The sequence below is a fragment of the Neovison vison genome, chromosome 12 (genome assembly GCF_020171115.1).
Source record: "Neovison vison isolate M4711 chromosome 12, ASM_NN_V1, whole genome shotgun sequence".
NCBI classification, from domain to species: Eukaryota; Metazoa; Chordata; class Mammalia; order Carnivora; family Mustelidae; genus Neogale; species Neogale vison.
This window is the reverse complement of record NC_058102.1, coordinates 75,882,597-75,897,341: the sequence shown is the minus strand read 5'-3', so window position 1 is coordinate 75,897,341 and position 14,745 is coordinate 75,882,597. Positions and strand designations below refer to the sequence as shown.

The window sequence follows — 14,745 nt, the reverse complement described above, 5'->3', positions numbered from 1 at the left end:
GCATCTATGTTCATCAGGGATTTTAGCCTGTAGTTCTCTTTTCGGGTTTGGTGTCTATCTGGTTTTGATATCAGGGTAATGGTGGCCTCAGAATGAATTTGGAAGTTTTCCTTCCCCTTCTATTTTTTGAAATAGTGTAAGAAGTATAGGTGTTAATTCTTCTTTAAAGTTTGGTAGAATTCTCCTGTAAAGCCAAGATCCTACATGCTTTGTTCTCTGAACTTGTTTCCTGTGTTTTAGCTCTGATATTCAGAGCCCTTTCTATTTTGTTCTGGTTGCTATCTGCCCAAAGGCCCCTGTCACAAGCAGCTGCTGCCAGGTGACTGTCCCTACTTGGCCCTGGTTCCTTAAGCCTATGTCCTACTCATCCTTTTTTCATCTATGTTGTAATTGTTGCTATTCCAGAATTTCACAAGTGGAATGAAAAGAAGGATGACACCAATTAAATGTTTCTTAGTCAGTAGACCAAGGAGCAAAAATTAAGAGCTAGGCTAACATTCTGGAGAGGAAAAGAAGGTAAAGAATGATTTACCTGTACACAGAGGCTAGTGATCATGTTCTCATCTCTACTGAAGATGAGGCTATGGAAACTAATTGGTTTTAAAAAGTGTCTGGTGCAAGGAATATAATTCCACTGAACTCAGTGCTGGTTAATGTTCAAATATTATGCCTTTTTAAATGGGTAGTGTTTCAGCAATCACTCTGACAAACTGGTGAGTCCAGATGAGAATATATTAAGTTAGGGAGGCACCTGAGACTTATGTCATGTTCGTAAGCTTTCTAGGTGTGCTTAGCATGAGCAAGGGAAGACTTAAAGGTAGGAGGAAGTTAGGGCATTGCTGCTATGTCGCATACTTATCTAGTATTGGATGATAAGTCGGTAATATTGTTTAACTTTGCTGTAAGTGTTTCGGGGAATTAAAAAAAAAAAAAAAGGAAAACACAACCAATACATTTACTGGAAAAAATACAGAAGGAAGAAATGATAAGATGGTTTAATATGTTTGTTACTAATATCTTCCAGTTACTTGTAAACTCAGTGAAGTAGTTACTGAAGCTCATGGAGTTTGAAAGTTAGTATATAAGTTTGTAGGTGCAGACAAAAGAGGTTATTTTCATTAGTACTACTACTACTATTATTGACAGTTTGTAATAGAATCATATGCATATATAACTTTAACCCACCCAACAAATTTCTGAGGTGGAATTAATCCACTTTTGTAAATGAGAAAACCAAGGCAAAGAAAGTGTTATATGTTCAAAGGATCAGATTTTGCCTAAAATACTTTGTAATTAAATGCTACAAAACTGGAATTTCTAAAATTTTATGAAGTCTAAAAATTATGTCTAAACTGGGATTTTTTTATATTTGCCTTGGTTATGTAATACTGATGAAAGTGTATGTTTAAAGTATTCTGCTGCACTTTGAATATAATAATATGGTAGAATATATTTTATCTATCTAAATAAACAAAAGTAAGACTGTTAGGAAATGGCTGTGTTTGATAGGAATGGGTGCATGTTATATTATTTCATCTCAGTGTGACAAGAAGAAATAGAGTAACAGAAGTTAGTGTAGGTAGATTGATATGTTTTAACTTCTTCAGCTTTCTCTTTTCTTCTAAAAATTATAGTGATTTTCACAGAAATTATGTAGTGTTCAAAATGTGAAAGTGTATTACAAAATTGAATTATGTATCGTTTTATCCTTTGAATGCATTTGGCTGATTTCAGCAATTTGATTCAAAGAGCTTTATTTCAATTGTATAGCATCTCTGAGAAATCCAAACAATTAGGTCCAGAGAAAGGGATAACTAATTATCAAGAAAAGCAGCAAGTATACTCTTAGTTCATGTAGTATTTTTGATTCGCTTTAGTTAATTCCTTTTGATTTACCATGTATTAGAATATCTCACATAACACCTTTAACCTGTGACACCAGATTTTCTTTTTTCCTTTTCTTTCCTTTTTCTTTTCCTTTTCTCTCTTTTTCTTTCTCTTCTTTCTTTCTTTCACTCTGTGATTTTTCCAGCATATCTAACCAAATAAGGATGGAAAACACTGTATTTGTTTACTAGTTATGTGTATCTGTTTATTCATTAGTATACCCAATTATAATTGGTTTTTAAATTTTGTCTTAGCATTGTGTTATCCCTAGGAAGAAGTATTGGTTGTAGGATATTTGGAAAGTAAAAACAGGATAAAATAGGCAATAAAACCATTTGTAACCCCAACCTGCATCTCCCAGAGAGCTAGAGCGATACTCTGCTACATTTATGACAGTATGTCTGCTTGAGGGGACAGTGATGCTGAAGAATACAGTAGTCCAAATTGTCCAACAGACAGATGTAAATGTTTTTCAGAATTGTTTTATTTAATCTGCCCATTGATTTAATAAAATTCTAAAAAAACAATTGAAAAGAAACTGAAAGTGCGTGATGTAAAGAATTGCCTATTATGGAAGGTTTGAAAAATGGTTTTCAGGCTCCTTTTTTAATTTTTAATGCTGATAGAAAATTGTAATGACAGAGAAAGAGAGGGAGAGACACAATAAATATGTCTTCTGTTACAACTGGGCCAAATTCCTATAAGTCCTGATGAATCCATAGTAATTATTGTTACTGTAGTATGCCTGAGATACCTATTTAAGATTAGTTTATCAACTAGGAATTTTAAAATTCTCCTGCCTTTTTGATTTGATGTGTACCTCTTCATTTAAGAGACATGGTCTCTGTTATCATGGTACGTATGGATCACAGATAAGGTCATAAACGTTGGCATCTATTTATTTTGTTATGATTACCACATTGATAATAGTATCAGTACCTCATAAATCACCTTTTTGGGTCACAGTTGAAAACTGTGATTGGCAGAACAGCTGCACAGAAATGTCTTTGAGCAAGAGGTGTGGGTAGTCACATCATTCTAGAACATGAGCTGGGGAATAGGAGAAATGAGATAGAATCGTTTTCACTCTTGTTTTTCCACTTAGACTGAAACAGCAACAAGGTAGTTAGGAGTCTAGATTTGACTTACCTAGCAAGTTATTTTTCTTCTTGATAAATCAAATGGTGATAATTGTGGAATGTATAATGTTATTTGAGGAAAGTAAGCTTTTAAAAATTTCTTCCCAATACTGTTAATTCCAGTTTTTCCCATTGGTTAAGGACAATGTTGAGGTCTGATTTTGAGAGTTTGCAGTCACTTTTGTTCACTAGAACCACGTACTTTTCACCTTAAAAGTTTAATCTCGGGGCCCCTGGGTGGCTCAGAGGATTAAGCCTCTGCCTTCGGTTCAGGTCATGATCCCAGGGTTCGGGAATGGAGACCCGCATCGGACTCTCTGCTCAGCAGGGACCCTGCTTCCCTCTCTCTCTCTCTGCCTGCCTACTTGCAATCTCTGTCAAGTGAATAAATAAAATCTTTTTTAAAAAAACCTTAATCTCAAACTTCAGAACTCTTTACTTCCTCTTTCCTCAGAGCTCTTATTTTAGCTCCTTGCAGGAGAGCAGGGACTGAAGAGGGAAGGGTTGATGAGCTGGGAGGGGGAGGTATGAGCCTCTTATCTGGAAGAATCTGGAAGAATCCAGACCTAAAGGTAGCACAAGCCGCACATTCTGCTTGTTCCTCAGTTCTCAGAAGGCATTTCTTAGGCCTGTCACCTGACATCGTCTTTTATTGGCAGCCACAGGCTGGACTTGTGGGCAGGTTCTGTAGCTCAGCAGCCTCTGACTGGGAAACTGGATGGGGCTGTCTACTCCTTCAGGCACCTCAGACATTGGAGTTCCTCTTTTTGGCCTTCGGGAGTGGAAGGAACCTCCTCTTGCTGCTTGAGAAGTAGGATCCTAGCCTGTCACTTTCATGAGTCACTTTGTGGAGAAGGGTCTGACTCTAATGAGAGTGACTCTTGAGCACCTCTGAGCCAAGCATAAAGGGATATACTTAGCATCTTTGGTTTTCAGTTGGGGCCTTCGTTGGAATTTCAGAAGTACAGGAAAGACTCCAGTCAACATCTGTTACCCCTAATGGCAAACATGATCCTTAGGATCCACTTCAGTACTCTGGTAATAATATTTCAGTACCAGCTTCGAGTTTACAAAATTGGCATGAGTAAATTTAGGCGGTGGGAGGCACCTTCTTAGGGGTAAACTACTTCCTTCCTGCTTTCCATATATCTCTTCTCTTTAGTGAAAGTATGGCACTATACACATATGCACACACACACATTTTAACTATTTAGGACATAGTGTTTACATCTGACCCCTCTGGGTGAGGTCCAGAGTGATCTGGATACTTTTAGAAAAGTTAGAAGGAAAATTCCATGAAAGGAAAACCATGATAATTTCAGATGCATTATAATCCAGTGTATTAACCTAAAGCCCTCAGCAGTATGCTGTAAATTGCATATTTTTGAGATATTAGCATTAAAAAAGCTTTGTTAAAGGCATGAAAAGGGATTGTATTTGCAGATGCTTAAGTGCTTTGTGATGAAAACATAAACTCCTTTTCTTTTCCTTTCTTTTAACATAACTGAAAACAGCATGTTATTTCTCCCAGGTCCACAGTATACCCTTTAGAGAAAACAGTTTCCGATTTTTGGGAAGAAGCCAGCACGGTTATTTTCACCTTTGATATGGCTGTAGTTGGTGATTTAAATTATACTCTTAAAAAATTGTCTTGAATAAAAAATGTTTTTTGTGTTAACATCTGTAGGTTTTCAGTAGATGTTGGCCAATTAGCTGATTGAAACTTCTAGGTTACAGCTGTTTAGGGTGATCAGAGTGCCCTGATGGGAAGGAGAGTAATTTGTCATTCTTCCCCGGCAGGTAGGTATTTTTGCGTCACACAGTTAAGAAGCCAGTCTGTGGCGAGCATACTTCCCTAAGGAGTCCGTGAACCTCTGCCCAGGATTGGCACATTCTGTGAACTCTTTCTGAGCCTTGTATTGATTGAGATGCCTTGTTTCTCTCTAAAAACATTCTTGTTATGTGGGAGTGAAGACTTTAATTAACCTTTAAAAAAAAGGGCAGTTAAATTTTGGTAGGAGGCTGTGTACAAAGGAGTGTGAGAGGAATATGTTTTGGGAGAAACTCTGGAGCCAATACAAATATTTTCCTACTTAAGACTTCAGTGACTTAAGGTTGTCTTGACTGTTAGCGATCTTACTTTTTCTACAACTTCTTTAAAATGAGGAGCTAAAGTGATAGTGAGTGATGTTTTCCTAGGTTCTTTCTAGGAAATCATTTATTTCCAATACCAACTGGTCAAAAACAGGACAGAAAATAGTCCCATATGAATGTATTTCTATTTCTGTAAAATACGTGGTTTCCCTAAGTCCACTGAGTGGGGAAAAGTAATGTCTCATTACTTTAGCCGAATTTCAGTTAATGGTAGTATTTAAAATACTAAATAAAAAAAACCCAAATAAGTCAGCCTGTTAACCAGTACCTGCTTATTTTTTAATGGTATCCGGTGGAGAGGAATTGCAGTTGGGGAATTTTGAGCAGTGTTAGAATTCTGTTGATTCACACACAAAAGAAGTCTTTTTGTTTTGTTTTATTTTGTTTTTACTTTTTAAACTTTTTAAACAATGGTACAAAAGAGAGGTTTCTTAAACTTATTTTTTAATTTTTTATTTGACAGAGAGAGAGAGATCACAGGTAGGGAGAGAGGTGGGGCGTTGGGTGGGGGGAGCAGGCTCCCTGCTGAGCAGAGAGCTTGCTGTGGGGCTCTATCCCAGGACCCTGAGATCATGACCTGAGCTGAAGGCAGAGGCTTAATCCACTGAGCCACCCAGGTGCCCCAAAAGAGAAGTTTTAAGCTTCCTTATCAAGCAGCAGAATTGTTGATTGAAAATAATCAGGACCTCTACTTAGGTTGTGGAAATGAAAAGACCCAGAGCTTGTAAATTCTACTACTGACATATCTGTGACAGATTAAAAGAAACTTCTAAATTTGCTAGTTTTTCATGATTGCTTTGATTGATATGATTTATATTATTAATTTTTTTTTTTGGTAAAATACCAATATTTTTCTGTAGCTCTCTTTTGTGGAAATAATTTGAGTTTTCTGTTTTAATCTTTTAGGTATGACGTTGATTCCAAGAGCCCCAACCTGTCCAAACATGTAAGTTTATACTTTGTGTCTTTATGATGATTCCCTAATAGAAATACAATATCATTATTTATGATTAATATTTATGTTGTTACATTAATATTAAAGGTATGTGTCCTAACTTCATGTAATAATTGTCATAAAAATAAATAACATTTTTCAAGGATTCTAGAATAACATTTGGAGGAACATATTAAAGCAAAGATACCTTTCATAGGTAAAATGAATTAATCTTGTTTATTATTTACTTATCTATTTTTTTAAAAAATGTCACCAGTTCCCTGGAACTGGAGTTGGATCCAGCTTGGAGTTGGATCAGGTTAAGATGAAATAGTGAGCCTGTGTCATTTGGAGAGGCTTCACTTCTGGAACAATGACAAGTTCTTGGGTGTAGGCAGAGTGATTTGCTAATTCTGCTGTCCTTGTGGTCCATTCGTTCAATGATATTTTCTAAGTGCCTCCTGATGTTGACATCATGTCAGTTTCTGAGGGTATAGTACTAACAAATAGACAGACATATAGAGTCCTCCTCAAGGTCTCCTACAGTCTTCTTTTTTCCCTTTTGGGTCCTGATTATCCCTCCATCTATCTGCTGCTCTTATCTCAAGAGCTCTACACCGGGGCTACAACTGTTCCCTGGGGACATTCCCAGGTCCAGGAGCAGCAAAGGGATCAGAAGTAGGCAGAGGTCTGGAGGGAGGGATGAGGGCGAGATTCTCTGGTCAAGCATTGATGATCTGATCATCCTGTTTATTGAACTGTGGGAATGGAGAGGCCAGACTAGGAGGAAGGGCTGTACAGGATCTGGAAACAGCATTCTGAAGAGAGTTTAACCAGGTTTCAAGTGGAATCTGAGTACATGGATGTGGAACTGGCAGCCATGTCAGGGTTAAGAGGTGAGAGGGTTAGGGTTAGGGTCATAGTTGTGCCCAGAGGGTCAGGGGGTTAATTTTTATGTCTCCATTATTGTAGCCTATGGATTAGAATAGATGGATATATATATATATATATATATATATATATATACACACACACACATATATATGTATATATATGATTTCCAGTATGATTTGGAGAGGGATAATGTCATAATTCACAGAAGAGAAGACACATGAGAGGTTATCACGGGCAAAGAGGATGATGTAGGGAAACTGGAAAGCTGGTAAAGATAGTGGTAAAAATCACAATTTACTGTTCTTGTCCTTTGTTGTAAGGAAGCTATGATATTTATTTTGTTATGAAGCATAAAGCAGAATCATTGAAGAAGCATTCAGAGAAAAGTCTTTACTTTTTTAAAAAGATTTTATTTATTTATTTTTTTAATTTGAGAGCCCACGCACACAAGCCCACACATTGTGGGGGAGGGGCAGCAGGAGAGGGAAAAGCAGCCTCCCCACTGAGCAGGAAGTCTGGTTGATGGGGGGCTCTGTCCCAGGTCCTGGAGATCATGACCTGAGCCAAAAGCAGATACTTAACTCGCTGAGCCACTCAGGCGCCCCAAAGAATACTCTTTCCAACTGACTTTTCTAGAAATTGAAAACAAGTACTGTGGTAAGCTCATTACTCCCCATGAGTACAGATCACTGCGGTTGCCATGCCGCTTTCCTGCCCCTCAAAGATTTACAGCATTGTGGCTGGACATTTAAAACTTATTTGCATAGCAAATTGGAATTTGTATTGGAAGTTTTCCAAATTTCACTGGAAGAATCAGAAAAAGAATTCCATTTTCTAGTCAAGGTTTCATTGCAAGGAAAGAAAATGCATTTTTACCTCACATAGAGGTGGTTAATATTAAAGAAATTTAAGAGCGACTCATAAATGTGGTGTGCTTGCCCTTACAGGAAATGCAGCTGGAAACAGGTGTGTGGATGGGGACTGAGACAGCTGTTTTCTCGATTTCTCTCCCTCTGAGGCCACATATTTTTTCCATTATAGTTCTTCTCTGAGCTTCCGTTTCTCTCTGAAGACCAAATCTCTCTGATTATTCATCTTCGTGTACATAAGAAAAATGAACTCCCTAAACCCTGAGCGGACATAGACATCTTTTCAAGGACCTACTCTCCCTGAATGCAATTTTTATGTTTCTCAGTTCAGACTACTTTTTTAGAGGGCATGATAACTGGGCAATTAAGGACATTCCCATGGGGTTGGATATTTTGAGGGTAAGTGGGAAGGTGGTAACATGTCGTCCTTATCAGTGTCACTGCTTTGAGTCCAGGGCAGAGAGTAGTATGTAGGATAGGAGAGTACCTCAAACATGATTGTATTTTCCTTAAATAATCTGTAATTATCATTATATGAGATATATACTACATATATATCTCTATCTTAAAATGTTTCTTTTGCAGAATAGCTTTTTATATTTTTCCACACAAAACACTTCATATCTTCCTCCTGATATCTTGACTGTGCTCGACCCTCGTGCTCTCTCCTCTACCACCTTCTTATCACTGTAGTTCTTTTCAAATAACACTTTTTTTTTTAGATTTTTTTTTTTTATTTATTTGACAGAGAGAGGTCACAAGTAGGCAGAGAGGCAGGCAGAGAGAGAGAGGAGGAAGCAGGCTCCCTGCTGAGCAGAGAGCCCGATGCGGGACTCGATCCCAGGACTCTGAGATCATGACCTGAGCCGAAGGCAGCGGCTCAACCCACTGAGCCACCCAGGCGCCCCTCCTCTACCACCTTCTTATCACTGTAGTTCTTTTCAAAACAGCCTGGCTTTTTACCATCTTCCTTTACTGTGTTCTGGTTTTCATTTCTGCTTGAACTATTCTGACAAAGGTTAGAGGAAAGTTTTGTGGCTTCACTTTCTACTTTACTTTGAATTCCCCATTATTTTGGGACAAAATTGACTGCCCTGTTCTGGAAATTCTCATCTCCTCTGACTTCCACAGAAGTGCCTCCTTTGTGTAGATGCCTGGATGGCTCAGTTGGTTGAGCATCCAACTCTTGATTTGGCTCAGGTCATTATCTCAGGGTTGTGAGATGGAGCCCTGTGTTGGGCTCTCTGCTCAGTGGGGAGTCTGCTTCTCTCTTTTACCCTTTCTCTCTACGCCTCCTCCTGTATAAGTTCTCTCTCTCAAATAAATCTTTTAAAAAAAAAAAAGGTAAAGTAAACGTCTCTCTTGCTTCTTTTCCTACCTCAATGTTTACTCATGATCTATTTTTTTTTTTTTTTTTTTTAGTTTCTTTTCCTCTTCCTGTCCTCTAATACTAGTATTTCTCCTGGTTTGGTTTTTAGCTTTTTTTTTTTTTTTTTAAGGATTTTATTTATTTATTTGACAGAGAGCGATCACAAGTAGGCAGAGAGGAAGCAGGCTTCCTGCTAAGCAGAGAGGCCGATGTGGGGCTCGATCCTAGGACCCTGGGATCATGACCTGAACGGGAGGCAGAGGCTTTAACCCACTGAGCCACCCAGGTGCCCCTAGCTTTCATCTCTTACTGTGTCAGCTCTCCTTGGGAGATCTCAACCATTTCCATGCCTTACCCTGGTAACTCCCAAGTGTCTGTCCCTCTGCATACCTCAGCAAATACAAGTTTCCAGCTGCTTGTTAGATATTGCCTGGTAGATATTCTTCAGAAGCCTAAAACTCAGATACAACAAAAATGTATGACCTTTTCCAGGTGTGCTCCTCTGCTTGTATTATCTATTGCCAGAATTATCAACAGTGTACTACTTAGGAAACTTGATTGTGTGTTCATCGCTTTCTGTCTCACATAAGACATCCTGTGTGTGACCAAATCCTGTTCATTCTGATGAAGTATGATTTCTCTTTTGTCTTCTTCCTTTCTTACTATTACTTATTCCAGACTCATCACCTTTCTCTTAATCTATTGCATGGCTTCCTATAGTTCTCGTGTTTTGTATTACCCACATTTTAATGTATTTTTTACATTACTCCCTATGCTATATGTCTTAAATATATTTAGTAAGCAATACAAATTTGTTAATAATTGTGTGAGCTTGTAAATAAATGAAGCATGTTAGAAGAGGGAGGAAATGTGTTTTTGAATTGTTACAAGAACTGTTGGAGATTACTGTCTTGAATTTCTGTTAAAAATTAACAACGAAAGCCCAAGGACAGATTTTAGGTGGAAGAGCATATAATTCATTCAACCCAAAAAGAGTTCAGGAGGCATTTAGATCAGAGGAGCCAATAAACAAACTAGGTCTACTCCCTGAGGATACAATTGTTTCAAAGTGTGGTTGTCTACCTGCCAGTTTTGCAAAGTGAAATAAAAACTGGAACCTTTTAGGAGAGACTGCAAAGTGCCTGGGCTTACATGTGGAGAACAGGCACACCTTTCACAAAGGGCATTTGGTAGCAAGAGAGACTCCTTGAGTCAACAATAAGAAAATCTTTTTTTTTTTTTTTTCCCCATTCTTATATCTGATAAGTTTGGCAGAAACCCCCTCCAGGATGACTTTATTTGATTTCAGTACATAAGGGTCTTAGATCAAATTCTTAAATTTTTGAAACTTAAATTTTTGAAAATGGAGATATAATACAGAATTTTACCTTAGGTTTCTAACTTTGCAAATGAACACAAAGTGAGTGGATAAAGGATCAGTATCCTTTTAACTGATTTTACTAGTGGAGAAAAAGTTCTTAGTGGAGAAACATTATGCTCCAGGCTGACTTATGGAAACCAGGGACAATTTCCTATGCAGGATTTATCCACTTTATGATCCTCTAAGAAAATTACTGAAATATTATCACCCCTGAAGTGTTAGATCCTGTGAACAGAATCTGGCATTTTGAATTCCAGCTTTGTTCTCTGAGTGCTGTTGAACCCACTCATCTTAATGCTATTAGCAGAACTACGTAGCATACTTTCATTTGCATAATTTAATTGCACCAGCCAAATCATTAATGAAAAGATGAATAACAGGGCCATAATTGGTGAGTCTAGGATTCTGCTTGGTGTTCTAGGCCAGGTGATATCCAAACTGTACTTTGTGTACTAAATTTTCATACCCACCAGGCAATCCAAAATGTATTTATTCATTTGGTTGATTTCAGAAGGTACGCACTAAAATTTTTGTTTTAGACAAGTTAATGGATCACTGGATTATTTTGGCCACAAAATACCAGCCCTTAGTGAAGATGTGTATCTTCTTTAATACATTTTCGAAGGATCATCTATAGAAGCTTCTACATGTAGATGAGTTGTATTTGAATATTTCATTTGAAAGATAATTGTTTGAACCAAGAAGTGCATTTTCTCATAGGAAGAGATTTATAAATGGGGCATTTTTTTTTTCATTAGAAGAAAAGCCAATTTAACCCATATATAACTGAACTGAATTGTAATGTATTGTCATAAAATCAGGCAAGTTATGAATGTGTTTCATGTGCTGTTCAAGTGCTGAGGAATGTTGCAGTGTATAAGACAAACAAGGTCCCTGTCCTAAAACAGCTTACACTTTGGAACTGGGGAAGTAGAGTGGGCAGATTTATTTATGCAAAATGATTAAGATATCTTTGTACACTGCAAACTCTTAATACTGAGAGAGAGTGGCCAATGAAGAACGCTAGCTAGAAACTTTGGTTTCCCTCATCCAGGCAGTGAGAATTTGGACCAGTTCTCATCCTGGGCATACTTAAGAAAGAGAAGGAGGGAATTATTGAAAATCTTGAGCAAGAGCATTCTAGGCAAAAGGAACAGTAGTGCAAGAACCTTAAGTCAGGGAAGAACTTGGAATGTTGATGTGACTGATGTGATAGCTACCATCTGTAGAGTACTGTGAATAATGAGAGTGGAATGAAATTGTTAGAAAAAGTACACAGAATTTAGATGAGGCAGAGATCTGTAGGCCAAGGCTTGCAAAAAAAAATTTTTTTTTAATGGATTTTGCTGGAGAATGATGTAATCTGATTTATATATTTAAATAAGATGGTAGCTAAAGTGGAGGATGAGGTTAGGAGGTAAGATTGGAATTAAGGAGACTTTAGAGGAGGTCGTTGAGAGGACACGAACACTGGTTGACCCATGGGCAGTACCTGATTCCTCCCTCCCCTGACTTGTGCACTGTCCTTTTGCAAGGATGTAGCCTTGAGAGAGTAATGGATTGTTGAGACCATCTGGACTGAATATATGACTGAACCGTATTAAGGCCTCTATAAAAAAGTCTTAAGATTCTGTCAGGCAGGAGATTGTGGAGATCTCCTCACCTTAGAGATCACCTTGGAGATAGTGAAGATACATTCGCTTTGAAGCCACCCAAGATAAGCCTCATATTGCCTTGGTTATTAAACTTGCCACCTACTAGTCTGAAGTGGCCTCCCTTTTTCTTCAGTCTTTCCTTGATCTCCATGTATGGGGGCCAGTTTTAGATTTCACTTGGGGAATCCCCCTGATTGTAAACCAAAAAGGACTTGTAAGACTGCTATAATTTGACTAGATGAACAGTATTTGGTGGGTGTAACACTTCAAGGGCTAAGAGGTGGTCAGATTTTGGTGATATGATTGCTGATGAATTGTATGTCCAGTGAGAATTTAAGAGAAGAAGTTAGAATGACTCCTAGGTTATTGGCAAGAGCCACAGGATAAATGGTATTTAGTTTATTGCAAGGAGCACACTGGGAAGGAAGAGATGAGGTTGTGGGGTGAAGATAAAGAACTCAGCTGTCGGAGCTGGATTATGTTTTTTGAGACCCCAATAAGCATCCAGCTGGAAATACTGACTAGGCTGTGTCTGGAAAATAGGTAGCTTTGGGAACCATTGGCCTATGGAGTTAAAACTCAGTAAATTTACCTATTATATTATATTTATATGTACAAATTAATATACATAATTATATATTATATCTACCTACCTATCTGTCTATATATGAAAAAAACATATAAATGGAGAAGAGAACAGAACAGAAACTAGAAACTTAGGTGAACTGAAGCATTTAGAAACTTAGGGGAGGAACATTAGCCAGAATTATCATTTTTAGAAGCTAGTTAGGACATGTCACTTTCCAATTCAAACCCTCCAAAAGATTATCTACGCTCTATACTCATGATGGAATTCACAGTCCTTCAGGGGCCCCTGATTCCCTCCTCTCTTTTTGCATTCTCTTCCTTGCTCATTCTGCACCACCCCCCTGGCCATCTTGCTTTTCCTTGAACACCAAAAGCATATTCTTGTTGGAGATTTTGTTTTTGCCTTTTCTCCAGCTTTGAATGCTTTCGTGCCAAACTCATTGTGGTTCTTTTTCTCACATTATTTAGATTTCTACTAAATTGTCACCTACTGAGAAGCCTGCTCAATAATAACTTTCTTTTTCTATGTAAACATACTTTCCAGTCCTCAGTAGATGATGAGAAATAGCCGTATAAGCATATTCAAGCTGAGGTATTTATGACTGATGTTTTATAAGTGGATTGTGTTTCTATTTGCATTTTCAGTAGGTCTTGTGAATCTTAGACTTAAAGACAGAGGTAAGGATAATGCTTGAGGTAGGTTTGATGACAATATCTTCAGCACTCATTAACTTATATTAGTTGTGATTGTTGGCATTGCTAAACTGGCCCTTATTCGGGCAGGATCCAGTATTTAATAATGATGTTGACTGATAGTATTACATTACATTTAATACTGTTATCTAATATCTAATTCTCTAATAATGCTATAATATGCTTCATATTATTTAATAGCAATATGTAGTAAGTTTTCTCATTATTTGGCCTGTCAATTGTCTCTCCATGATTACGGGCAGTGGGAATATTTAACTTATTTTCTGTAAACATATTACATTTCTCACTTCTTTGTTGATGAGAATTAATATTCTGTGTAAACTGATGTGCTCCCAAAAGGTAAATATTTTCCAAAAGGTAACTATTTTCCATAGATTTATTTTTTCTTTGAATAGTATAGCTTTACTTTTTAATCTCTGTATAATATGGTTTGCAGTGACTAAATAATACATGTTGTGGATGATTTTTAAAAATTGGTTAATTTAGATCAATAACCATCCACTCATCATTGAAAACTTTTATTTTCATTCAGTGACTTACAGCTACTTTCATTTGGACTCTTAGCAAACAAAGACTATTTTGAAAAAAAGCCTTTGTGCGGGGTGAGGGGAGAAATAATACATTGAGCTTTTGAGTATAATTTTGAAATTATATTTGTGGCTTAACCACTGATGTATAAGTTTAGGAATTTTATTAATCTCTTGGAGGTAGATTAGTATTTTTGATTTATAGATGGATCCATCTATTTAAAAAAAAATCCCTGCTTAAAACAAGTTGTATTATTATGTTAAAATTTGACACATTGTTTCCACTAAAATATTGAGTCCAGTTGTTTCATATTGAGTTTGCCTTATTTCCAAAATAGCATAGAGATGTGCTAACAACCATAAAGAAAGTGGAAGTCATTATTGGAGTGCAGAAGCACCATGCTGGATTATTATAAATGGTTGCTATATTAGAATATAGTGTATGACATAACGAAGTCACACCCCAGTCTTTATAGTGGATGTGATTAGTATGAATTAATTAAATATGAAGGAAGTCAGCAATATTAACAGGGAGTACCATAAACTAGGTAATGCTGACTATAAAATTTCACAGGTAATATATGTTTCCTCATCAATTTTTTTTACAATAGTCACAATATTGTAAAAGCAAAAA

The 14,745-nt window shown here is 37.2% G+C and overlaps 1 protein-coding gene across 1 annotated transcript in view; it reads left to right on the top strand.

Moving 5' to 3' along the window:
- CPNE8 (copine 8) overlaps nt 1-14,745 on the top strand; it is a 219,592-nt gene that overhangs the window by 54,517 nt on the left and 150,330 nt on the right. Inside the window, exon 5 of the mRNA XM_044227148.1 lies at nt 6,087-6,126. Coding sequence (XP_044083083.1) covers nt 6,087-6,126 — 40 coding nt within the window. The remainder of the gene's footprint in view (nt 1-6,086; nt 6,127-14,745) is intronic.